Below are 27,252 nucleotides of genomic sequence, written 5' to 3'. Positions count from 1 at the left end.
TGCAGAACTTCCATGGGCATCTTGTTGGAGGAAAGAGCAGAGGAATGGACGAAAAACTAATTTTAAGAAATAAGGCAATCTAGAAGCAGAGACTATTTGCTACAATAAACTTTCACTAATAAGAGCGTGAAATACAAAGTCTTCAGGACATTCCAATCTAGATAAGTTGCAGAGCTACTGCTACCACAGAAGACCACTCTTTTTTTTTTTTGGCATATGTATATAAACTGCCGAGCAATGCAGTCTTAATACTATAGAAAACTAATGACTCTTAGACTACCTAAAAACAGTTTCAGAACAAATCCAGCTAGATGTGCAACTTTCCATAGTCTTTGGAAATAAAATGGTCTTTGAAATAACAAAGAAGACGCCACCAAGGTGGTAGCCTAGTGGTACTCAGCAGAATTTCTATCCTCATGGTCCCAAGTTCGAGTCGCTGCGGCAACGCTTCTTATACCTCTAGTAGCCGGGGTGGTGCCAGGTGTGACGTACTCACACGTGGGACTCGAGCTAGAGCCCAGAGGGGTAGCTGAGTCGGGCCCACGGGTGGGAAGGATATGAGTAAAACCGGTCAGGGTGCCCAACACACGGCCATTTCTGCCTGCATTGAACATTCTCCTGGCGGAGCGGGGGCCCAGTGAGGGCTGCTACGCGGGGATGGGCTTGTCTCTTCAAAATAAAAAAAATAAAATAATAATAATAAAAATAACAAAGAAGACTTTGTCAAACATGCTTCTGTATTTTCTAGAAAATATCTTCTCTGATAATTACAAATTAATTCTCAACACCCCCTCTTAATTTGTAATTTTCAACTATTTCTTGAATTGCTTAAGCTTCTCAAAATTTAATGCTTTGGTGAATATATCGGCTGGTTGATCACACATGTCTATGAACTCTAAGCAAATTTTTCCCTTGTTAACCAAATCACCAATGAAATGTTGTCGCAGTTCAATATGCTTTGATCTGACATGAAAGACTGGATTTTTCATTAAACTATGGCTGGCAAGTTGTTGCAATTAATGGGAGTAGGTTCTGAAGTTCTTAGTTGCAAATCTAAAAGAATTCGTCGTAACCAAACTGCTTCACAAGCAGCTTCAGTTAGCTGTTGTATATTCTATTCCGGTAGATGATAATGCAATAGTTCTCTGCTTATTTGAACTCCATGAGGTTACCTTTGTGCCAAGGCAAAGGATATATCTTAATGTGCACCTCCAATGATCTAGGAAACCAGCCCAATCACTATTTATGAATTCAAGCAAATCCATGCGATACTTTTCTTGTGAAATAAAAATCTTCCCTTTTGATTGTTTTGCTTGAATTCCAAAAAAGCATTTCATAAGCCCCAGATCTGTCTGTCATCTCATATTCTTTCACCGTAAGATTCTTAAATTCTTCCACCATTTTAGCATTCGTGCCGGTATAAATCAAATCGTCAACAGAAAGACAAACAACCAGAAAATCTATTATACCTCCTTTCTTCACATAAAGTGGTGGTTCAATTTGGCTCAGTTGGAATCCATTTTGATGAAAATATTTGATGTTGCTGCCGATAAAAGTTGTTTTCCTTTTCTTTCACTGCATAGCCTTGAGATTGCTCGACGTATACCGTTCCGAGTTCAACAACAACTCTCTCTCTCTCTCTCTATCCCGCTCTGCACTCTCTAGAATTTTTTTTCCTCTACTGCCACTTCCTGTTCACCAAATATCTCTCCATCTTTTCTAAATTCTTCTCTGCTCCTTAGATATTTCAGATCTCTCCTCAAAATCTTCCTGCACCTCCATTACAAGATCAACAGCCACCACAAATCATCACCATCATTCCACAAGTTTTTTCTTTACCTCTCTAGACTCGTCTTGCACTGTCATTCTAGAGTCAGAGCAACCATAATTTTGGCTGCCATGGCCAGCTGGACACCACTAAATGGAGTCGTCCACTGACCTACGTGTGCGTGAAGGAAGTCTAGGTCTTGGCGTGTGTGAGAGTGCCATGGAATGCAGCCAAGTGAGGGCTTCATGCTAAGTGTTTTGAGTGTGTCGCACTCCAATTAGTGAACACTGCTGGTTAGAATTATGCAAACTAATTTGTAAATTAATTTTAATAATTATTAAATTATTTATTTCTCCTTTATATATATATATATAAATATTTATTTGTTTATTGGGTATTTTGTTGTGACATTATATGTTCATATGATATATATGTTGAGTAACATTGTAGAAGAACCATACAAATGATTAATGAATCATAGGCGCGGAGTGGTGGTCTTTTGGTTCCTTATTAACTTATATTGTTTTAGGTCGAGTTACACATTTTAGGCTTATACTCGCTGTGCCGCTATATAAATAGGATGATAGGCTCCGTCACTGAGGTAAAGACCTTAAGCAGATGAGTGGGTGCACTGTAAGAGTACATGCACTAAATGAGATCCAAATATGAATACTTTCTGAAAGTGATCATTGATGTTGAGAAGAGTATTCAGTACAATTAGTTTATATGTCCTTAAACCTGAGAGGTCTATTCAGATATATTTGATATGTTCTTGTGTTTTGACTGAATCAATTATTGATGATCTTCTCAAAATTAAATATACAAATAAAGTTGGGTCTAGTGCATCAGATAGATTTGTATAGATGCTCAATAAGGAATCCACCAGCCTCAATTTGAGATAGTATATTCATTATGTCTGTATGAGGTTGGACCGAAAGAAAAATGAGCTAGTGAGATTTGTAAAATTAAAATTATTATTATTATTATTATTATAAATAAAATATTTATTTGTGAAATTGTTTTAGAAAAAAATTTTGGGGTCCAACCGAATTTACAGAATAAGAATTAAGAATTTTATAAGGCAGAAATTTAATCTCCCATTGAAAGAGGCAGTGAGCGTGGATCTCTTGGGAGGCAACATGCTTGGGTTGCTAGTATTTTTTTCACCCTGTTCGTTGTTTTGCAGGATTTTTTTCTTAATTTTCTTCCGATGTTAGGAAAGGATCAGAAAAATACTTTCTTCAATGCTCTCCTATTTACTTTCTACATACATCGCTATTTAGAAAAGCTAATTTTACATCCAACTGAAATAATTGCAATTCCAATTGGGCTGCTAAAGAAGGAACAATGCAAATTGTCTCCATGTGTACAACAGGAGCAAAAGGTTTCTGAAAATCTATCCGAGGCTGTTGAGAATATCCTTTTGCTACTAATTGAGCATTATGCTTTTGCTTAGTGCCATGTTCATTGTACTTGACCTTGTAAATCAACTTTTGTCCAACCGCCTCTTTTCCATTTGGAAAATCTACCAACTTCCAAGTGTTATTTTTCTCAATTATAGCAATCTCTTCATCTATTGCTTTGGTCCATACTTTCTCTTTTGCAGCTTCCCCATAATTACGTGATTCATAACCAAAGAAAGCAATATCACAATATTCATGAATATCTCTTAAAAAGCATATCTTTTGAGGTGGTGACATGGAATCTGCAGCTTCTTCTCTTAAGGAGCTGGTTCTTGATGGGCTCGCTTCATGACTTTGATTTGCATTTGACCTTAGTTAAAGTCTAGGAGCATTTTGAATCGCTGGTTGAAAAACTTCTGATGTTCCGGGAGTTTTAGTTACTTTATCTTCACATTTTTATGCTGCCAATTCTTCAAACACAACATCTCTCAAAAGCAACAGTCAGCTGATTTGTCTCTAGATTAAAAGGTTGATAACCTTTGGATTTATTACTGTAGCCAATAAAGATATATTTTTCACTTTTGTCATCAAAATTGACTCTACTTTGAGAAGGAATAAAAGCATAGCCAATGCATCCAAAGACTTTAAGTTGATTCACCAACGGCTTTTGATTATGCCAAGCTTCAAAAGGAGTTTTGTTGCAGACAACTTTTGCTGGAGAGCAATTAACAATATAACCAACTATGCTAACAGCTTCACCCTAGAATTTATTAGGAAAGCTCTTTCCTTTTGACATACTTCTTGCCATTTCATTGATCATTCGATATTCCCTTCTTGTCGTGCCATTTTGTCGAGGAGTGCATCAAATAGTGAGCTGTCTATGAATTCCTTCTTCTTAGAGGAGGAATTTTTCTTAAAAATCAAGGAAAAAATCCTGCAAAACAACGAATAGGTTGATAGAAACACGAATCTCACCTCTAGAAACCCAAGCGTGTTGCCTCCCAAGAGATCCACGCTCACTGCCTTTTTCAAGTTTTTGTGGCTCTCACAACTTTTGCATGACTTCTTTCTTATCATATGGTTTTGATAGCCAACCTTAGCTATTTATAGCTACCACATAAAATCCTAGGCAATGATATACGTGGGATCGTTAGGGATCTCTGTTCTCAGTTGTAGGAACACTGAAAAATAATTTTTCACAAAACTCCTTATATTCTTTTAATTTTGAATTTTAGGCTTCCATCAACACTTTGCAATTAAAACCTCCGAGAACAGTAGATTAATTTTGGTGAAATCCCTTTTGCTTATAATTTTTGTTTATTTATCCTTCCACCATACTATATTCCACATAAGCCAATAGGATCGGAAAAATATCACTGATTAAATTTCTGGCTTACATAATTCTTAATTCTTATTCTGTAAATTCAGTTAGATCCCAAAAATTGTTTCTAAAAAAATTTCACAAATAAATATTTTATTTATAATAAAAATATAATGAAAACGATCTTTACAAATCTCACTGGCCAGTTTTTTTTTGTTTTGGTCCAACCTCATACAGACATATTGAATATACAACCTCAAATTGAGGCCGATGAATTCCTTATTGAGCAGCTATACAAATCTATCTGGTACACTGAAGACCCAACTTTATCTTTATATTTGATTTTGAGAAGACCATCAACAATTGACTCAGTCAAAGTATAAGAATACACCAAATATATCTGCATAGACCTCTCAGGTCAAAGGACATATAAATTAATTATGCTGAATACTCTTATCAACATCAGTGATTACTTCCAGAAGATATTCATATTTGGATCCCGTTCAGTGCATGTACTTTTATAGTGCACCCACTCGTCTGCTTAAGGTCTCTATCTCAATGACAGAGCCTATCATTTTATTTATATAGCGGTACAAGGAGTGTAGGCCTAAAATATGTAACTCAACCGAGAACAACATGAATTAACAAGAAACCGAAAAACCACCACTTCGCGCCTATGATTCAATAATCATCAGTGTGGTTCTTCTATAATGTTACTCAAACTAAATATACCATATGAATATCTCATGTCACAATAAAATACCCAATAAACAAATAAACATATATATGAAACGAAGATATAAATAATTCGATAATTATTAAAATTGTCTTACAAAATTAGTTTCTGAGGGCATATATCTAACACTTCTTTACAATAATAAAGAAATGGCTTGTAGATGAACTCTTCTCCTCGATCAATTTTGAGAGTCTTCAATTTGAGGCCACTATATACTTTTGCAAAGGCTTTAAATTGAAGGAAAATAGAGAAAGCATCTAACTTTTGTTAAAAAAAAAAAATCCAAATCATTCTTATATAATCATCAATAAAACGTAAGAAGTATCTTTAATTACTCAGAGATAGAATTTTGTTTGGTCCGCATGTATTATCATGCAGCAATTCAAGAGTATGAGCTCTCTTTGATGCCTTGGGAAAAGTTAATTGATACATCTTTCTATATCTTTCCACATATATAGTTAAAATTCGCCGTCTCAGTGTCGGACCCCATACCAGTACTATGCTAGTACTATATTTGTACAGTATGGTATGGTATCTTTTCGGCATACCGAGTGTTGGTATGCCATTTAGTCTGAGTATGGATACCTAACCGATATAGTATGGTACGCTTCGTATCATCCGGTTCGACCAGTATGGTGAACCATACATACAGCCCATACCTCAAATGCCAAAGATGACACTCATCAATATGGTCACTTTGAAGAGGCATGGTAAGAGAGAATACATTATTTGGATTCATTGCAATCTTTGCCACCATAAGTTTATTTTTCTTACCAAGGATTGTGCAATTGTCATTATCAAACAACAATGGGTATTTTTTTTCGCAGCAATTATCCAACACTGAGAAGGTTTTGAGCTAAATCAGGCACATAGAGTACATCATGAATATATTTTTTGTTACCTTCGGAGCTACGAACATCGACTCCTTTTCCTTTCATATTGTGCATCCTCTCATCGCCAGGCTTAACTTGAGAGGAGAAGTTGCTATCTAGCTGTAACAACCCAGGATCTCATCCAAAATGGCTAGCCGGAAGGTATTGTTTGGGTTCCTTGATCCTGTATAAGTACCCAAGATCTACCCAGCGAATAACCGATGTGGGACTAAACACACGCCCGCACGGATCCTCACATACTCCCCTCGTTCAAGCCTGACGTCCTCGTCAGGCTAAGGGTTCAAATCCATTCGAATCTAATCACAAACACCACGATCAGCCCGTGGTCAGCTCCAATAGATCTATGCCGCAGTGTCCCCTAATCCACATAGGTTATGGGCCGGGTCCGCTCTGATACCATTTATAACAACTCAGGAACTCACCCAAAATGGCTAGCCGGAAGGTATTATTTGGGTTCATTGATTTGGTATAAGTACCCAAGATCTACCTAGCGAATAATCGATATGGGACTAAACACACGCCCGCACGGATCCTCACATACTCCCCCCATTCAAGCCCTGACGTCCTCGTCAGGCTAAGAGTTCATATCTATTCAAATCTAATCACAAACACCACGATTGGCTCGTGGTCAGCCCCAATGGATCCGTGCTGCAGTGTCCCCTAGTCCACATAGGTTATGGGCCGGGTCCGCTCTGATACCATTTGTAACAACCCAGGACCTCACCCAAAATGGCTAGCCGGAAGGTATTATTTGGATTCCTTGATCCTGTATAAGTACCCAAGATCTACCCAGCGAATAACCGATGTGGGACTAAACACACGCTCGCGCGAGTCCTCACATACTCCCCCGGTTCAAGCCCTGACGTCCTCGTCAGGCTAAGGGTTCAAATCTATTCAAATCTACTCACAAACACCACGATCAGCCCGTGGTCAGCTCCAATAGATCTGTGCCGCAGTGTCCCCTAGTCCACATAGGTTATGGGCCGGGTCCGCTCTGATACCATTTGTAACAACCCAGGATCTCACCCAAAATGGCTAGCCGGAAGGTATTGTTTGGGTTCCTTGATCCTGTATAAGTACCCAAGATCTACCCAGCGAATAACCGATGTGGGACTAAACACACGCCCGCACGGATCCTCATACTAGCTCTACAAACATCTTCTGATTTCTTGTCATATGACAACTGCAAACACTATTCATAATTTCATATACCAAATATTTCGAGATTCATGCTTAGCATTCATACGAGAGAAAAATAACCATTCGGGCCTCATTCCTTTCCTTTTTATCTCGGTTCCACCAATCTCAAAATACCACCAATCTCTTTGAGAATGGTTTGGGATTCTAGACTTAGTGCATTTAAAATGACAATTCTTAGATTTATGACCATATTTTTTGCAAATAAAACCGGAAGAATCGGAGTTACCAGATTTTTGTTGTTGCTAAAGTCCTCTTCTTCCTCTTCCTTTGCTACGACTTCCAATCTGATTTCCACGGCCTCTTCCTCTTTTCTGAAATGATCCCCCTCTTCGCTCTTGCTCTCATTTTAAACATTTTTTTTTCTGTAATGCCGATTTTAGATTGAAAAGTTTTCTCCATTGGCTAGCTTGTGAATCTGTTCAACTTTTGTTTATGGGCTTCAAGAGATCCAATTAATTCATACATTGTATTTTTTGAAAGGTCTTTTGATTCTTCTATTGCAGCAACCACATGTTCAAATTTTTGTGGCAAACTTCTAAAATTTTTTTCAACAACATTATTCTCAGGAATAGTATCACCACAACTCTTTTTTTTTATTAACAATTTCAATAGCTCTTAAAGAAAAATCTCTAACAACAACTTCACTATCTTTCATTTACAAATGTTGGGTATCCCTCCTTATGAGTGAGATCCACTCTCATATTAGATCATAGTAGTTGAAGACATTTATAAAATTCATCACCATGATATTTCCTGCAACCCAAGTAGAGGGGAAGAATCCCTCTCTTGATAAAAAAAGGACAGAGCACATTTCTACGTAGTGTCTTGCTAAGAGAGGAAGTAGAAGAAGTTCTCTTCTTTTAAGAGGTCTTGGCAAGGGTTAGAGCAAAAGGAAGAGAGAAGAAATCAAAGCATTTGTCATTAGATTTGTGAAGCTCATCCACAACTCCAACATTGGCAGGAGCATCTTCAAAGATTTCTTGGAAGGCATCAAGAAAATTATTTGGTGAGATCTTTCCATTGTCTCTTGTTATCCACCTTTTCTCTTCGGTGATGTGGTATTGTGCAAACCAAGAGTGTTGCCGCTTGATGTGGTGATCCTCTAGTTTTGTCTGGAGAAGAACAAATAAACTGTAATGCCCAAATCATTGATAGTGGAAGATTTGGGCCAGGGCTTGGCGCCCTGTTGTTTTTCCCCTTCACATTGGAGGGGTTTATCATGTAAAAATTCTTATGCCTCTTGTGTTTGTTGAATTGTCTCCTTGATTTTATTTGGGTTATACTATTGCTCACTATAGAGGGAAAAAAATATCGGTTCCACCGTTCTAGTGTGCTATCTTTCCCCAACAACAAATTGTCAAATTCTCTCTATATTATGGCTTTATGGAGATTGCTTTATCTGAGCCTTGAAACTGATTTTTCAAAATGTCCCTTGCGTCTTTTGCTTTTCTCAATTCCAAAAATTCTAGGATACATGGATTTGCTTACCCCTTGCTGGATTATCCTCAAGGCTATAGCATTTCTATTCACATTTCATAAATTCTCCCTATATTCTTTCTCCTTCACTTTTATCCAGGCATATCGTCCAGTTTGAGGCCGTTCTTCATCTCCTTCTTCAATCAAATCCCACAGATCTTGAGAGATGAAAATCATCTCCATTTGGGAACTCCAGTAGTTATGGTGCTCTCCATCAAAGATAGGAATTTGACTTAAAAGTGTATGAAAAGAGAGTACTACCAGTTGCTGGAGCCATTTTAAACCATACTCTGATACCAAATTTGGTGGAGGAAAGAGCAGAGGAATGGAGGAAAAACTAATTTTAAGAAGAAATAAGGCAATCTAGAAGCAGAGACTATTTGCAGAAATTTTTTTTTTCATTAATATGGGGCTAAAAAATACAAAGTCTTCAGGATGTTATCATTTAGATAAGTTGCAGAGCTACTGCTCCTGAAAAAGGCCATTCATTTTTTTTTTTTTTTTGATTTTTCTGGTATATGTATATAACCTGCTAGGTTGTGCAGACTTAATACAATGGACAACCAATGACTCTTAGACTACCTAAAGATTGTTCCAGAATAAATTCAGCTTGATGTGCAACTTTCTGAAGACTCTGAAAATACAAAGTTCTTTGAAATAACAAAGAGGACTTAGTCAAACATTTTCTAGAAAATATCTTCTCTGAAAATTACAAATTAATTCTCAACATGTCTTTGGCATTCCATTTGCTATAGAGACTTAGTTTAAAAATCAAGCAACACATGTATTTTACATTCTCGACATAGCAATTATTGAAGGGATCCCTGTAAATCTTATTTCTAGTGGTGCCTGTCGCACAGTGGTCCAATTTGAGAATAGTCATTAAAATGTGAGATTGCTTTTTGGGGCGACCACCCTCCGAAAGATTTTTTGCCAAATTTATACTAATCCCTCTTAAATGAATTCTGCTGATATTTTTTTTTTAAAAAAAAGAGCATGGTTAGTTTGACTTAGATAAAGCCCAAGACACTAAAGTCCATAGGCTGATTGAAAATCACTGAAATCTAAGGGAAAATTTTATTTATCTATACTTTTTGAAAGCCTTTAAAAGCATTTTTTTTGGTTCATATAACACATAAAGTCAATTTATCCTAGCAATCCAGGATAACTAATGAAGTAACTATGACACCATAAATTGAGAAGACATTTCAGTGATGCAAGCTGCATGAGCTATAAAGAATTTTATTTAATTGCGAGCATCTAACATTTTAAATATTTCTAATCTGGAAACTGAACTTTCGTTTAGGAGGGGTATTACCACACATTGGCAACGAAAATTGGTTGAAAGAAAAAATGATACTTTTTACAACCCATAATTATTCTTCTAAGTCTTGGTAGGTAGTTTGGAGGAATGAATAGTCTAGAATTGGCTGAATTACTAGTCTTCCTACCCTTATTTCTGGGAGAGAGAGCCTTTAGCAAGGATAGTGGTCTGTGTAACTTTTAGGGAATCCGACAATTTTCTGGGACCCACTTAACAATTCATCCAACTAGTATAGATGATAAAAATTGCACATGAGAGATAGGTCTTATCTCTCAGGGACCCACTAAAAAAATTTCCAAGCTATTCCTGGTAGGAGAAAAAAATTCTAACAACCTCCCAATTAACCTTGTCATAGGTCGTGTTATGGCTTTCAGCTTACAAAAAGCATAGGTAGGTCTTAATTAGAGCAATCTATTGAAGCATGGGTTCCTAGGATTTGATAATGATGTCTTGCATGACCCTCCCTTGATCAAAGGCAAATTGAAATTAATTAATAGACCTGAAGGAACACACTCTAGAATAATGCTAAGCTAACTTAGAAACTGATAAATCCTGAAGAATCAGGACTAACAGTTGTTTAGGTGGTGAAGCACCATGTGCCTGGGAAGCACAGCTCCTATAAGCAAAATTCCTTACTATTTAGAGTTATTCATCTGCTTTTGTGTTAATTTAGTATAACTTTTCATTCTATTAGCGAGCAAATATGAAATGGTCCTTTGTACATTAAATGAAGCTAATTGATTCTTCTTGAGGTAGGAGGGATTATTCCTTGTGAATATGAAGGTGATCAAAATAAAATTGAACTCCTCAGTTTTGAAGCAAGATCTTGTTTTGTGATAGCCCATTTTTCTTGTAGTAATCACCTTTAAATCCTTCTAGACTGACAGATTTATTCACATCATCCTAACCAGAAAGAGTAGTGATTGTGATTTCAACATCCATGATTCTCATTTTAGCCAATCGACCTTTTTCATTTTTTTTGAAAAAATATTTTCATATATTCCTATTTACAATGACAGAGTGTAATCACTATATGGTTTTTTTCCTTTACTACTTCTTCTGCCAACAAAGAGCAGTAGTTGTGGTTTCTTCCACTGATTGGGTCTCTCCCTTCACTACCCCCATGGGGATGGTATACAAGGTTCATAATTCTCTCATACCAGTTTTTGTGTATAAACCAAAACTTCTTCCCAGATGGTAATCTTAATTTGGATGACTTAATCTCTTATGCTATCACTTTTCCTATAGCACTTGCTGCTCTAGCTAATAGTCCACATTCTTCAAGGACATTAGGACATCTGATCTTAATTAAAAGGTTGTTCAGTGGATTAAAATCATCAACCTCTTCATTCAAATTCAATATTTTAGTTTCTCATTTGGTCAATGCTCTCGCAAGGGTGAATTCTTTTTGTCAGCAGCTCCAGGATGAATTCTTCAATCAGTTCAAGATTTTGTTGAGCAAATTGTTAGATACTCATCCCATGGAAGAGTTCTGGTCTCCATGAATTATCTAAAAAATAAAATAAAATCCACATGAATAATTTAAACATTATGTTTTTTTTGGCAGGAACTTGCAAAACAAATGCAATGCCTTGTGAGATCCTTAGTAGTGTGATCTTCACCCCATCTTTCTTTACTTGGGCCACAGGCACTATAAAAATAAAGTTTAACGTTTATGTGACATAGGCTGTAATTTTTCATAATCATATTCTTTTCAAGATTGGGTATGCATACACATGTTCACTGACTAGAATTATAGTTTGGAAAGACAACATATATTTGTGTAAAACATAAATCTAAGTCAATTTATGGTCTGCCTATCATCTTTTTTATGACTGACTATGAAATTCTTTTTCTTTTCCAGCAGTCTAACCATGTATCCTATATTTGCTATTATTGCAATTTGGATGAGCACTAATTATGCAACAGGTATATTCTACAAATTAGTACTAAAGGATGTATCATTGTGAAATAGGGACTAATCATTTTAACAATTCAAGCGCGCGAAGAATCATTACGGCCTAGTGCAGGACACAGACCTTCAAGCTTACAAGCAGCCATACTTTATGTGGGGATCTATCTCATGGCCTTAGGTGTAGGAGGTGTGAAGGCAAACTTACCAGCACATGGTGCAGACCAAATTGATCAAGCAAAGAAACACCTCATTTCTAGCTTCTTCAATTGGTTCTTCTTTTGCCTCTGCACTGGTGGCATGCTGGCAGTCACATTCCTAGTATGGGTGCAAGAGAATGAAGGCTGGCAATGGGGCTTAGGAGTTTGCACTATCGCACTCTTTGTTTTCATTTTCATATTTTCTACATGTTGCAGATATTATAAGAACAAAGTACCAAGTGGGAGTCCGCTTAGCAGGATTTTTAAGGTAAGTTATCAATAAGCATCAAATATACTAGACTCTATTATCTGTGTTCTTTCTCGCATGCTGTACTGCCGTATGTACATACATACATACGTACATACATATACATATACATGTACATATTCTTGCATGCTGTACTATAGTATGTACATACATACATACATACATATACATATACATATACATATACATATACATACATGTATATGGATAATAGAGAAAGATGTTACGATTACATCTCTATGGAATATCTTACCTAATACCTGGGTCCCTTATTATATGTACAGATATTATACTAAACATATGAAAAAAGTTGAAGTGATATGGGAATGTAAGACATCTTACAGAAAACAGACAAAGACATGTTTATATACCCATTTTTTTGCATGTATATGGATAACAGACAAAGATGTTATGGTTACACCTAAATGGAATATCTTACCTGATACATGGCCACTGCTTATCTTTACAAAAATTCTATTATGCATGCCAGAGAAGTTGAAGTCATATTGGCAAAGCAAATTCTGTTATATATACACATAATGTCTCATGCATATTTGTAGTTGTTCTAACAGGGAGTTGTCAGAATTACTCAGCTCGTGCATAATTCAGTACGTTGGAGAAATCATCTTATCAATAATGCATTTGTATTTCATTTGGTTACACATATTGGAATGTGCAGGTACTGTTTTATAGTGCTTGCAACAGGTGCATATCGATGCAAACACCTAATATGGATGGGCCTAAAGGAAAATGCCACAACAAGTTCAGGCATGAATTCTACTCTCCTATTTATTTTAACATTTGTTATTTCATGACATACGTGACAAAGTAATGGTGATAAAGTTAAATATTGACCACACATACAAGTTTAACTTTCATACATATGAAATTTGTGATCAAAATACTGAAAGAAAATATAGTTAACATTGAAATCTTATTCTACATTCATCTTTATATTACTTTTTTAAGTTCTACATTCTTTGGACTCTTATAAGGAGACAAGAGACTAGGCCTTAACTGACTGCAGAGTAAAATCTTATATATATATATATATATATATATATATATATATATATATATATATATATATATATATATATATATATATATATATATATAGTTAGGAACTTTTGAATTGTTGAAAGTAAAGGTTAAAGAGTCATTACTTTGTTAGTTTATTAAAAAATGAATTTATGTAAAAAATCTTTATCTTTTAAAAAATAATTCTAATTTATTTAAAACCATCAAAAAGGAATATAAACATGCAAAGGTAGAGAAAAAAATGATATTATGTTACATTCCTTTGTAACAAGTTAATGATAAATAGGTAATTGATATTGCAGGTTTTTGGAGAAGGCAACTTTTGGTGGTCATGTTACCTCTATACAAGTGGAAGAAGCAAAGTCTTTCTTCGGCCTCCTAACAATCTTTGCATGTACCATCATGATGAACTGTTGTTTGGCTCAACTTCAAACATTTTCAGTGCAACAAGGACAAACCATGAGCACTGCACTTTCCCATGATTTCAAGATCCCTCCAGCTTCTCTTACAGCAGTTCCCCTTGTAGTCATGCTCATCTCCGTTCCTCTATATGACAGAATTAATGCCTTAAATATGAGCAGGCTAAGAATTACACCACTCAAACGAATTGGTGTTGGCCTAATGCTAGCATCAGTCTCAATGGCTGTTGCTGCACTGGTGGAAGTTAAAAGGAGACAAGCAGCAACAGATGGCACTGAATTAACTGTCTTTTGGCTGGGTTGGCAATACTTACTTCTTGGAGTTTCAGACATGTTCACTTTGGCAGGTATGCTTGAATTCTTCTACTCTGAAGCACCAGACACAATGAAAAGTTTGTGCACATCTCTCTCATGGTGCTCAACATCAATGGGGTACTTCTTGAGCTCTGTGCTTGTCGCAATTGTTAATTCAGCAAGTAGGAGATTTGGATCAGGAGCATGGTTGGGTGGTAATGATTTGAACAAGGATCATTTGGAGTTATTCTATGCTCTTCTCGCTGTGCTCAACTTCATCAACTTTCTGAACTATATATTTTGGGCAAAGTGGTATTAAGGATTACATGACTTGAATGGATAAATGTTATCTCAACTCTTATGACCTGATGTTGTCATATACCTTTTCTTGCAATAATAGTGACCTCTTTCTGTATTTTCATGAACATCTTCATTCTGAGGCATATGTATTTCCATATGATTGTTTAAATTATTTTCAATCTTTCAGTCCTTTGATGAGATTGTATAAATGACTTCCAGTAAATTTCCTTATGGTTAGTCAAAAAAAAACTCTTTGAGGTGAGAGGTGCACCAGGATCTCTACTAGCCGAGGAGAACGAGATGTTCAAGGTCGCAATTGAAATATCTGACAGTAACATAGTTATTTTTATTATTAACATGTACTTAGTTTATTGTATTTTAGATTCTCAGGATACAGAAGACTGAAGTTCTTTAAAAATCAAATTTTGAAATTTTGACTTTGATATTGACATAACCACCCCGATAATCCTTATAGAGGAAAAATATATAGGATAAATTACAAGAAAGTTCAATGAAGATGATCGCTTTAGATGATCAGCTACTTTCTGTGTTTCTTTACATGATCAGATTCCTGACATCTTAATAGGACGTTTTGCCTCTATTGTGCACGTACACCATGGGGCTCACAGTTAGTCTCCCAGATAACCCAGCATCCTCTGTGGTCTATCCTTTGCACTGCAGCGAGTTCGTTGCATGTTTGTTTTGATAGCTATCTCAGCATGCAGCATTACTGAGCATGCATCTCCTAATGCGGGTCCGGTGAGTCTGGATCCTCCGCAGTGCATGTTTTATATCATAAAAAGTTATAATATTTAAATGAATCCCACATCGCTCTTCTTGAAAATGGATGGTTGTCATGAATCTCAGAAATAGAGTGTCTGTCACATTGGTTGGTACGTTGAGACATAAGCAATAGTCAATGGTTTTCGAGTTGGATGACATGGCAGCTAACTGCACGGTCCTCTACAGTACAAAACCCGAGGTTCCGGATCCATGTTAAGAATGACATGTCATTTATATTTCTGGGACCATAATGACAATAGAATGCTTGGATTGTGGTGGCGGGGACTTCTTGGAAGGTTAGACGAGCATTATAAATATATATTACCGCACCTGTCCGCTACCGCGGGCATCCATGCCCTAACAAAAGTTTTATATAGGATGCCACTCAGTTAATATAGCGCACATGGCGCACTCCCTTTCATTAAGTGACATTAGTGATTATCGTAATAGAATACTAATGTGACATTTAGAATTGTTGTTAAATTTGAAATTTAAAAAGGTTTTTTTTTAGCAACATTTGCAAATGCCATTGTCTCCACCCCATCTCAATAATTTAGCTTGAGACGGTGGGTAAGTGTCATATGGACAAAATTAGATGAAATAAAGGCAGATAGAATTCACGTGACTTTTGTTGAGCTGGATAGGACTCAATCACAAAATGTCCCATCTATGGAGGTGCAGGTCGAAGAGGTAGAATTCGGCCATTATGCTAAGAAGTAGGCTGATAAAATCAAGATTTGATTGTAATCAATCACAATATAAGTTAGATGGCTTGCAAGAGTGACCGAATTAGTATTAAATATTTAAAGTGCCAAAAACCACACTATAAGCTGAAAATAGAGAAGGCTAGCACGAGCATATTGGATGAGCCAAGACTAATAGGACATAATTACTAGTTTGATAATTGATACAGAACTATGCTAATGAATGTACGTAGTAGAAGGACAACTGACGTCACTTACCAAAATCGCGAGGAATAAAGGCTAGACTTGGGTAGTAATCATCAGAGTAGGCTGTTATTGTGCTTAGTATAAATAAATGGAACATTTTGTAAAGGATCCTTCAATAATCCAAAATACATTTTATCTCATTGTAGTTCTTAATATGCCACTAATTTCTACTTAGGAGTAGCTGTAACTTACAATTTCTATTACCGTAACCCAATGCTATACCCCTATCGCTATCCAAATCTATCTCCTTTGAATGATGGTATGATGGTGATAAAAGTTCTTGAATGTTAAGATATCTGGACCTACATTACTCTCGATCCTTCCTTCAATTATTATCTTTCTTGTTGATCCAATGTTACTGGCATACCCACACGCACCTATTTATCGTAAACATTTAAATTGTCACCTTGTTCATCAGTCAACAAGTTTCTTGGCATACATAAATGGGACAAGGAGGAAAAATAAGTTTCGTAGCATACCCGATGGGATACAGTGTAGCTACTGCAATATTGCTAAAGAGATGATGGATGTTATCAAGATGATGTTGATTCATCTCCTAGTAGATATTCTTCAGAAAGTAGTTATACAACTTCAGACTTATCTGGAGAAACATAAGTGCAATTTATTGGGGATGTCCTCATACCAAGTGGCTACCATATTGAAGTTGTTTGTGGAGCGAAATAGGGTGGCTCTGAAGATAATAACAGAACCTTGATTTTGGTATTGAGGATTAGAGTTCTTAATCACGATATATTGCAATGCAAACTATGGGTAACTTGGTTGATTAGAAAATCAAAGAAGGTAAATCAGTCCATCAGGTTTTCTATACGCAAATGGCATTCTTCTATATGCAAACGTCCCAGATGGACATGTGAAAGTGGTTGATCATCGGGATACACGGCTACTTGGTTGTATCCAGAATAACCATCTAAGAAACAGTAGAAACCCTGGCCGGCTAGCCTTTCTAATATTTGGTCAATAAAAGGCAAAGAAAAATGGTCCTTCCTAGTCATGGAGTTAAGCTTTCTATAGTCGATGCAAACACGCCAGCTAGTGGTCGTGCGTGTGGGCATCAATTCTCCTTCTGCATTTTCAACTACAGTAATGCTTGACTTTTTTGGTACTACTTGAGTAGGACTCACCCAGTAGCTATCAGAGATAGGGTAAATAATTCCGGCATCTAACAGCTTCACTACTTCTTTCTTGACTACCTCTTTCATGTTAGGATTGAGTCTCCTTTGCATTTCATGGGTAGGTTTCGCATCTTCTTCTAGGTGAATTCGATGCATGCAAATGGAAGGGTCAATTCCGTTCAGATCGGTTACGGACCATTCAATTGCATGTTTGTGTTCTCCGAGCACACTCAAAAGTTGACTTTCCTGTTTGTCAGATAGGTCAGCCGCGATGATTACAGGTAGGATGTCTTCTGGTCCTAGAAAAGCATACTTAAGGGTTACTGGAAGTGGCTTTAACTCAAGTTTGGGAGGGGGCTCGATGGAGGGGTACAGTGGTGCACTAGAAAGGGTAGGAAGAGGTTCATATCGGATTCGCCAAGGATGAAAATTTGTGGGAGACGAATTGTCGAGCAGGATATTGACTTCTTCTATGGCCTTGTCTAAATCAAAGTTATCAATATCAAAATGGGCTAAATATGCTTCCAAAGGGTCATCTGCCAGAATATAGGGAAGGACTTCTTCTACAAGATCGTTCATTTTGTCTATTAGGAAGCACTCATCTTTTCTTGCGGGTTGATCAGAGGTGTGGAATATATTTAGTTTGACCTTCATGTTCCCAAAAGATATGTCCATCACCCCAGTTCTACAATTAATACATGCATTGGCTGTAGATAGAAAGGGACGACCAAGAATCATAGAAATCTGTTTCTTAAGATTCGGCACATGTTCCATATCAAGGACGATGAAATCGACTAGAAAATAAAATTTGTCTACCTAGACTAGGACGTCTTCAATTGTTCGTCGTGGTATTTTAACAGATCGATCAGCCAATTGCTGGAACACCGAAGTAGGCTTTAATTCACCTAATCCGAACATCTCATAGACTGAGTAAGGAAGAAGATTAACACTTGCCCCTAAATCTAATAGTGCTCGATCAATAGAATTGTCTCCTACCACATAAGAGATGGTAGGCGCACCAGGATCCTGAACTTAGGAGGGGTTTTGTGCTGGAGAATGGAGCTCACTTGTTCAGTTAGGAAGACCTTTCTAGGCACATGTGTCCTAGATTTTCGTTTATGGGTACAAAGGTCTTTGAGAAATTTGGTATAGGATGAAACTTGTTTTATGGCATCAAGAAGATGGAGGTTGATTTTGACTTGTTTGAAAACCTCCATTAGTTCTTCCAACGAAGTTCCTTTCATGCAAAAGGGAGAAGGTGCATTCAGACATTGAGTCAAATGGGCCTTCGGTGTAAAAGGTGTGGTCGATACAGGACTAGATAGTGACAAAGAAGAGTTTGGATTCTCCTTAGGCACAGTCATACTTCTATCTTCATTTTCCTTATGTTCTTTTCTCTAACCTTATTGTCCACTACACGTTCGCTTCTTAGGGTAGTCACGGCGTTTGTTGGTAACCCGCCCATGCCGCAGAAAATTAAAAAAAATTCAGATGCAGCGGAAGTAGCATACACGGGATCGACGTTCATCTCATGAACGTTGTTCAAAAATCTTTCGTAGATAGATTAGGATTAAAAACTTTTTAAACCATTAGGAAGATTAGATCTTCACCTTATGCGGGTAGATGATCACCGCAAACTGAAGTTCGTGGTTTAGGATGAAGGTTCGCTTGAAGCCGTTCACGTGTCCGGCCTCTACGGGTATCCACACGAAGCAGAGGACCAATCCAAACGCTCCAATCTCCCCGGGGTGCTAGCTCCCTTGCAGAGATGTGTTTTGATGGCTGATCTCCTCCCTTTCTTTTAACTCTTGAATGTGCTTGGGAGGAGGAAGAAGAAGGATGAATCTTGAAGAAGAATCAAAGCCTGACTGCAGCCCTTTTCTTTCCCTTGTGTTGGAACCCAAACGGGAGAGGAAGGAGGGGCCGCCAAGAGCTTTTTCTCCCTTCTTTGCTTGCGGCTGAAACAGAGGAAGAGAGGGGGCGTACGGCCACAAGGAGGAGGGCTTCAATGCCCTAGCTGCTGCTCCCTTCTTCTCCTTAAAAAGGATGTGGAGCTCCTAACATTTAGGAGCTCCATATTAGATTCCTTAAGAGGGGCGCCGGCCCCTCTTGTGTTGCCGCACCAAGAAGCAAAAGGGGGAGGGGCGTGAGCCCCTCCCTCTTGTGTTGCCCTAGTCCTCCTCTAAGGAGGATTAGGAGGCCCCTATTTGGTTTAGTCATAATCTCATTAGGCTTTAACCAAATCATGAACCATTTGGGTTTAATCTAGGTAAGTCCTAATCCAATTAGAACTCAAATCAATTATGACTCAATTGAACTCTTCAATCCTAATCCAATTAGGAGTCTTGTTAATTCATTAGATTAATAATTAATTAGGATTTAAGAAATTCTAATTCAATTAGGATTTATTCAATTTTAGTCCTAATCCAATTAGGACTCTAATTTGAATCCGAAGTCCTAATCCAATTAGGACTTCTAGGAATCCTATTCTAAGTAGGTGATAAGTGCTAAATAATGTATAAATTTATCTACTTTACATGGCACTTATTATTATTGTTATGCATATATTTTAAATTTAAACATAAGACAATGTGTTTTCCCTCTTCATTGCATTATTAGAGGTAATCCAAGTTGGTTTAATTTTCTATATTAGTTTAGTCTAATATGTGTGCAGGTCGAGTCAACCCATTTCACAAACTAGTCCCAATCTATTCCATGTGTGGACTACTTTCTCCCACATGTGCATGAAGCTATCCATTTCTTTCTCCACGTCATATTTTCCCGTGTGCATCAAGCTTCCCAACCTAGCAAAATAGAGGCCTCTCCCATTTTCTCCATGTGTCCAAACTTCCTCTATTTTAGATTCAGGACCAAGCCCTTCCAACCTACCCGAGTGGACCCCAACCATTTTTCAAAACAAATAAAAAAAATAAAAAATAAAAAATAAAAATAATATAAATATATATAATAACTCTCACGCATTCATCTCCCACTCTCTTCCCCTCCCTGTTTTGGAAGATCCCGCGTGATCCCCTCCTCATTCCTTCCCCGCGCGATCAAAGGATTTCCACCGCCCCAGCATTGTCGTCTTCTCCTAATTCTCCTAATCACTCCCTTCCGTTTACAGCCGCAGCATCCCAGACCGGCTGCTCGTCCCAGCCCGTTCACTGTTCATCTTCTTCCTCCCGCAGTGGATCACAGCCGAGAATCAAGTCGCCACTCGTCGATTCTCCCGTTCCAGCTCCTCCGCCATCGACCGCGTGCGGCATCTCCTCTTCCGGATTTCCAGCTCCATGCCGTGACAGCTCCTCCCAAGCATCGCGCCCCAGCTGCTCGTGAAATCAGCAAACCTTTCGCATCAGCCCTCTTCCTTTTCTCCCGCAATGCAATTCTTTCAGCGTCCATGGATCTCGCCCAGCATTCAACCACGTTCGCGATCAGTATTCCCGGATTTCTTCCCAACTCCTCCAATCCGGTGGCAGCTAGCTGCATTAATCTGGCCATTCAACTCGGCGTCCACCGATCACGCTTTAATCCCGACATCCAGCCATTCGCCGTACGCGATCTGCCCTCCGGCATCACGCCCCGGAATCAGGCCCGTGACCTCTTTTCCCTTCCTGAAAGAGCACCCCAAACGAGTATAAAGAGAGGAGGTTGGCCATCGGCTGAGGGGGGGCGGGGTGGAGGAAAGAAACAGGGGAACCCCTGTTTCGGTGAAGAAAAAGAAGAAGATACCCGAGAGGGAACCAAAGAAAGAAATAAAAAAGAGAGAGAGAGGGGGGGGAGAGAATATTTTGTGATATTTTGGGAATAATGGGAGGTGAAGGCTTTCATTTGAAGATGGAAGATCGTCCGGAAGCCATGCTCGGCTAAACGTCTAGTCTAGGGCTGGATGAAGCCCTAGCAATGTATCAGGGCATTGTAGTTCTTATTTTCTTTATTATTTTGGAGCTTGTTTAAATTCTTATCATCAATGAAAATTTCTTTTATGATGTTTAAACTTTGAGCATGCTTTTTGTGGAGTGATTGATTATAACCCTATTTGATTTTGATGAGCTCAAAGCATTTGAGTATATCTTATGTTATACTGATGAATTCAATCTAGTGTTTCAGTCAAATACTTGTAAATTTACGGTTAAGTGTCTCTAGATTTGGTTCAATACATTTTGGATAAGTAAAGAATTCAATTTGAACCAAAGTCTGAGACTCGAGTCGACTCCGGAAGATTACGAGTCGACTCCAAGCGTATCAGAAGCACTGGCACAAGCTCGAGTCGACTCCTGGACATTAAGAGTCAACTCCGACTGAGAACAGACAGCCGGACAGAAAGATTCATCTCAGAACCTGTCAACGAGTCGACTCCTGAAGAATTCGAGTCGACTCCAATGCTTGTCGAGTCGACTCCAGCGTAGTACGAGTCGACTCCAGGGAGTAACAGACAGAAACACAGAGAAGCTATTTTGGACTCTGAGAGCCGAGTCGACTCCCGAAGAACTCGAGTCGACTCCGATGGTTGGCAGATCGACTCCTAAGGAAGCGAGAGTCGACTCCCAGAGAAAAGCAAGGCAAAAAGTCAGAGAGCCAATTTCAGACACTGAGAGCCGAGTCGACTCCCGCAAAGTCCGAGTCGACTCCAAGGCAGCGCAAGCCCAAAGATAGAAGACTCTATTTTCATCTCTGAGAGCCGAGTCGACTCCGAGACAGTTCGAGTCGACTCCGAGACGGCACAAGTCAACAGACAGAAGATCGGGATTTCAGGCTCTGAGTGCCGAGTCGACTCCCAGAATATTCGAGTCGACTCGAGTGAGCAAATTTGAAAGCAACATCTCTGGATTCCTTAGAACGAGTCTCTCCAAAAGTGCCAGGTCAGCTCCAGACATTGGGAAGTCGACTCCAGGTTCAGTCGAGTCGACTCCAAGTCAAGACAGCACTTTAATTCAAATCCAGAACAGCTGCCGAGCCGTCTCCAGAAAAGCATGAGTCGACTCCTGCAACAGGCGAGTCGACTCCAGATCGCGCGAGTCGACTCCGATCCCAACGGAAACATTGTCAGGAGTTGCAGAACGTGCAGAATGGCTAGATCTTGGGGTCTAACGGCTAGTTTTCTTGGGAATGGCTTAAATAGCCACAGAGAACTGTAGCAAGGGAGGGAAGTGACATTCCATTCAAAGAAAACAAGTAATCTCCACCTACCAAAGAATTTCAAAGGGAATACACGTGAAAGAAGGAAGAGAGGCATTAAACTCCATCCAACCAACTTTTCCCAGCATTCAAGAAGTCTCCGTCAGTCATCAAATCTTCTAGACATTCACGTGGAGACTCCGAGTTCGAGAAGCCCTCCTCTACATCTTTATAAATCTGTTTGAGGGCTCCTAACTTCTCTCTTATTAATATCGCTGAATATCTGCTTGTTAAGAAGCTTCCTTTTTCTGTTTGTTTTCAAACCATTTGTTTCTTACTTGATTCAATCAGGGGATTGAATCAAGGGTTGTAAGGTTTGTTGGTGAGCCTAGGTTAAAACCAACGGTATAAGGGTTTGATTGTGATCCTGGAAAAACAATCGGGTGGTTCTAGTCGGTGAGCCTGGGAAAACCGACCGAGTTCGTTGTGATCTCGTAAAACAACAAGTTGGGTTGTGAACTTGTAAAACAACCGGCTGTAATCCGAGGGGTTATAGTGAATTCCCATGTGAGGCTTGGGGAGTGGACGTTGGAGCAAGGGTTAGCTCCAAACCACTATAAATTTGCTTGTGTTTGTGATTGCTTTATTGTCTCTTACTTTCCCTTCATCCACTGCATATAGCAACTAATTAAATCACTTGCAAAAAGTTTTAATTAGTTACTCACAAACCTTTTAATTGCAACAAATATTTTAAAACCCAATTCACCCCCCCTCTTGGGTTGTCTATCTGGGCAACAAGTGGTATCAGAGCCGGAACTCTTTTACCAAAAGAGTAAAAGATCAAAATGACAACCCCATTTGGATCTTCTCATATTGAGGGCCAGTCTACCCATAGACCTCCATTCTTCAATGGATCCGACTACTCATATTGGAAGGCTAGGATGAGAATATTTATCCAAGCACAAGACTATGAGATGTGGACCACCATACTTAATGGACCATACATTCCATCAATTTTTGTAGAGGGTGTTACTATACCCAAACTTGAAAAGGATTGGAATGACAATGATATAAGGAAGGCACAACTAAATGCCAAAGCAATGAATGTGCTTTAGACAGAAATGAATTCAATAGAGTCTCTACTTGCAATTCTGCAAAAGAGATTTGGGATAGACTTGAAGTGACCCACGAGGGCACAAATCAAGTAAAAGAATCTAAAATAAATATATTAGTTCATAAGTATGAATTATTTAAGATGGATTCCAATGAAACTATCACTTGCATGTTTACTAGATTTACTGACATTGTCAATGGCCTAAAAAGCCTTGGCAAAAATTATACTAACAGTGACCTTGTCAGGAAGATTCTTCGTTGTTTGCCAAGATCATGGGAGGCCAAGGTGATGACAATCCAAGAGGCCAAGGACTTAAACAAGCTGCCACTCGAGGAGCTTCTTAGATCCCTCATGACGCATGAGCTAACAATGAAACAACACAGTGAAGAAGAGTCCTCTCACAAGAAAAAGGTAATAGCCCTCAAATCTGTTTCTACTAACAAAGATTTATCTTGCAGCAGCAGCAGTGAAGAGGAAGACAATGAGGGAGATGATGATGAGGCTCTTCTCGTGCGTAAGTTCAGAAAATTCATCAACCGAAAGAAGTCCTTTCATCAAAGGAGAGGCCCCTCAAGTTCCTATGGAAATAAAAGCAGGGGAAAGCAAAACTAAGAAAATAACCTGTTTTTGCTGTGGAACAATAGGACATCAAGCTAATGTGTGTGATTATAGAAAAGGAAAAACTAAAGGAAAAATTAAAAGGGTTTGAGTTCCAAAAGGAACCAATATTACTAACCATGAAGGATCCAAGAAAATTTGGGTACCTAAAATTGTATGATTTTCTTGTGTAGGAGTGTCTTGTAGCCAAGGTCGATAAAAACTGTTGGTACTTGGATAGTGGTTGCTCAAGACACATGACGGGTGACAAAGACCAATTCTTCACCCTTGAGCCTAAGAAGGGAGGTGCTATGACATTTGGAGACAATAACCAAGGTCACATCATTGGTATAGGTAAAGTACAAATCACCCCTTCAACCTTTATTGATAATGTTCGATATATTGATGGTCTTAAGCATAACCTACTTAGCATTAGTCAATTGTGTGATAGAGATTTTGATGTTCTGTTCAAACCATCTTTATGCATCATAACCAACTCAATTGACAATAGTTTAGTATTTAAAGGAATAAGACGTGGCAATGTGTACGTAGTAGATCTTGAGGATCTTGCCAAACATAACCCCTGTTTAGTTGTTAATGATACTAAGGATAATGATGCAAGTTAGTTATGGCACCATAAGTTAGGTCATGCAAGTATGGATACAATATCAAAACTAGTTAAAAGAGATTCCGTGATAGGTTTGCCAAAACTAAAATTTGAGAAAAATAAAATTTGTGAAGCTTGTCAATATGGCAAACAATCAAGGAACTCCTTTAAATCCATAAATTGTGTCTCTACCTCTAGACCTCTTGAACTACTACACATGGATCTATTTGGACCAACTAGAACCACAAGTCTAGGTGGAAACAAATATGGTCTTGTTATTGTAGATGATTTTTCTAGATATACTTGGGTCATATTTTTAGCTCATAAAGATCAAGCATTTTCAGTATTTAAGAAATTCCATAAGGAAGTAACTAATGCTAGAGATGCTTCAGTCATAGCTATTAGAAGTGACCATGGAACGGAATTTGAAAATCATCTATTTGATGAATTTTGTAGTAAAAAGGGAATAACTCATAATTTTTCTGCACCTAGGACACCACAACAAAATGGAGTTGTAGAAAGGAAGAATAGAATCCTAGAGAAAATGGCTAGAACCATGCTATGTGAAAGTAACCTCCCTAAGTAATTTTGGGGAGAAGCCATTAATAAATCATGTCATATATTAAATAGAGTTTTATTGAGATCCATTATAAAGAAAACACCTTATGAACTTTGGAAAAATAGAAAGCCCAAAGTAAACTATTTTCATATTTTTGGATGTAGGTGTTTCATTCATAACAATGGGAAGGATAACTTAGGTAAATTTGATTCTAAATCTGATGAAGGTATATTTTTGGGGTATTCTACAACAAGTAAAGCCTATAGAGTTTTTAATAAAAGAACCCTTTGATAAGTGCTAATTAATGTACAAATTTATCTATTTTACATAGCACTTATTATTATTGTTATATACATATTTTAAATATTAACAGAAGAAAATGTGTTTCCCCTCGTCATTTCATTTTAATAAATTATTAGAGGTAATTCAAGTTTGGTTTAATTTTCTATATCGATTTAGTTTAATGTGTGTGCAGGTCGAGTCACCCCATTCACGAATTGTCCCAATCTGTTTCATGTGTGGATTACTTTCTTCCACATGTGCATAAAGCTATCCATTCCTTTGTCCACGTCATCTTTTCCGTGTGCACCAGGCTTCCCAACTTAGCAAAACAGAGCCCTCCCAACCTACCCGAGTGGACCCCAACCATCTCTCTAAAAAAAAAAAATAATAAAATTCACTCACGCCCGTATTCATCTTCCGCATCATTCTTCTCCTCTTCTCTTCCCCTGTTTCGGACCATCTCCCAGCTCAGCCGTATCCTTCCCTATCCTTCCCAGATTTTCTCCAGTATCCAAGCCAATCCAAGCTTCCCAGATGAATCCTCATGCGATTCATCATCCCCCGTATCTAGCAAATCTCCCAGGCTCAAATCCACATGTTTTTCCTTTGCTCCAAAACAAAGCTCATCTCCCTCCCAGCCGACCCCAATGCAGCACTGAAACAAGGGAGATTTCCAAATCGACCCAGCCTCCCGATTCTCGCCATCACCATCCGCGTCTCCTCCGGATTCAAGATCCCAAATCCCGGATGACCCCGCCTCTTCATCCCGCGATGCAATCCAGCGAATCAGGCGTTCGTCCGAAGCGTCTTCAACGCATCCATGGCGCAATTCAAGTCTGCAGCACATCTCCGGCCATCCGGATTTCCTTCCACAGCCGAGGCGTCCCAGATCTCAGCTCCTAATCGCGACCAGATCAGCAGAGATCGTGCCGGCACGCCTCACGTCTCCAGCCAGCCACGCATCAGGCATCCACCTGCATCCCCGCCTCCTCACAGCTGCCGTTCCGAGCGAGATCCGAGATCAACGATCCACTCCTAGCAGTCAAAATCCCAGCATCTCCGCCTCTTCCTCCGCCGGTGACGCAGCTCGCAGCCGAGATCTAGCTCCGCCATCAACCGCGTGCGTTCCGAGCCGCATCAAGAGCCCAGCCTTCTTTCCGTGATCCCAGCCTCCTCCGCGTCCGGGCATCCCGTGATCTCACATCCGCATCTCCAGCGCGCTCTCAGTGGATCCATCAAGGGGGAGAATGGGTATAAAGAGGGTGGCCATCGGCTTGGAAAGGGGGGAGCTTGGTTGAGGAAAAACAGGGGAGACCCTATTTCGGTGAAGAGAAGAAGAGAGCCGAACCAGAGAAAAGAAATAAAAAAAAAGGAGAGAGAAGGGGGGAAAGAGAATATTTTGTGGCATTTTGGGAAGAATGAGAGGGGAAGACTTTCATTTGAAGATGGAAGGACTTCTGGCCACCATGAGCGGCTGAATCCTGGTTTAGGGGTTTGATGAAGCCATGGATGAGTATTTGTGTTGCATTTCTTTGATTTTTAGCGTTGTAA

General features: G+C 38.7%; 1 protein-coding gene across 1 annotated transcript in view; it reads left to right on the top strand.

Annotated features, from left to right (window-relative positions):
• The window catches only part of LOC103697233 (protein NRT1/ PTR FAMILY 4.2-like), a 59,018-nt gene extending 44,258 nt beyond the window's left edge, over positions 1-14,760 (top strand). The window contains exons 4-6 of the mRNA XM_039118745.1: positions 12,097-12,501; positions 13,181-13,269; positions 13,845-14,760. Of these exons, the coding sequence (XP_038974673.1) occupies positions 12,097-12,501; positions 13,181-13,269; positions 13,845-14,574 (1,224 nt within the window). The 3' untranslated portion in view covers positions 14,575-14,760. The remainder of the gene's footprint in view (positions 1-12,096; positions 12,502-13,180; positions 13,270-13,844) is intronic.
• Positions 14,761-27,252: the final 12,492 nt, after the last annotated feature.

Source organism: Phoenix dactylifera, unplaced genomic scaffold, assembly GCF_009389715.1.
Source record: "Phoenix dactylifera cultivar Barhee BC4 unplaced genomic scaffold, palm_55x_up_171113_PBpolish2nd_filt_p 000404F, whole genome shotgun sequence".
NCBI classification, from domain to species: Eukaryota; Viridiplantae; Streptophyta; class Magnoliopsida; order Arecales; family Arecaceae; genus Phoenix; species Phoenix dactylifera.
This window is presented reverse-complemented; position numbering and strand designations above follow the sequence as displayed.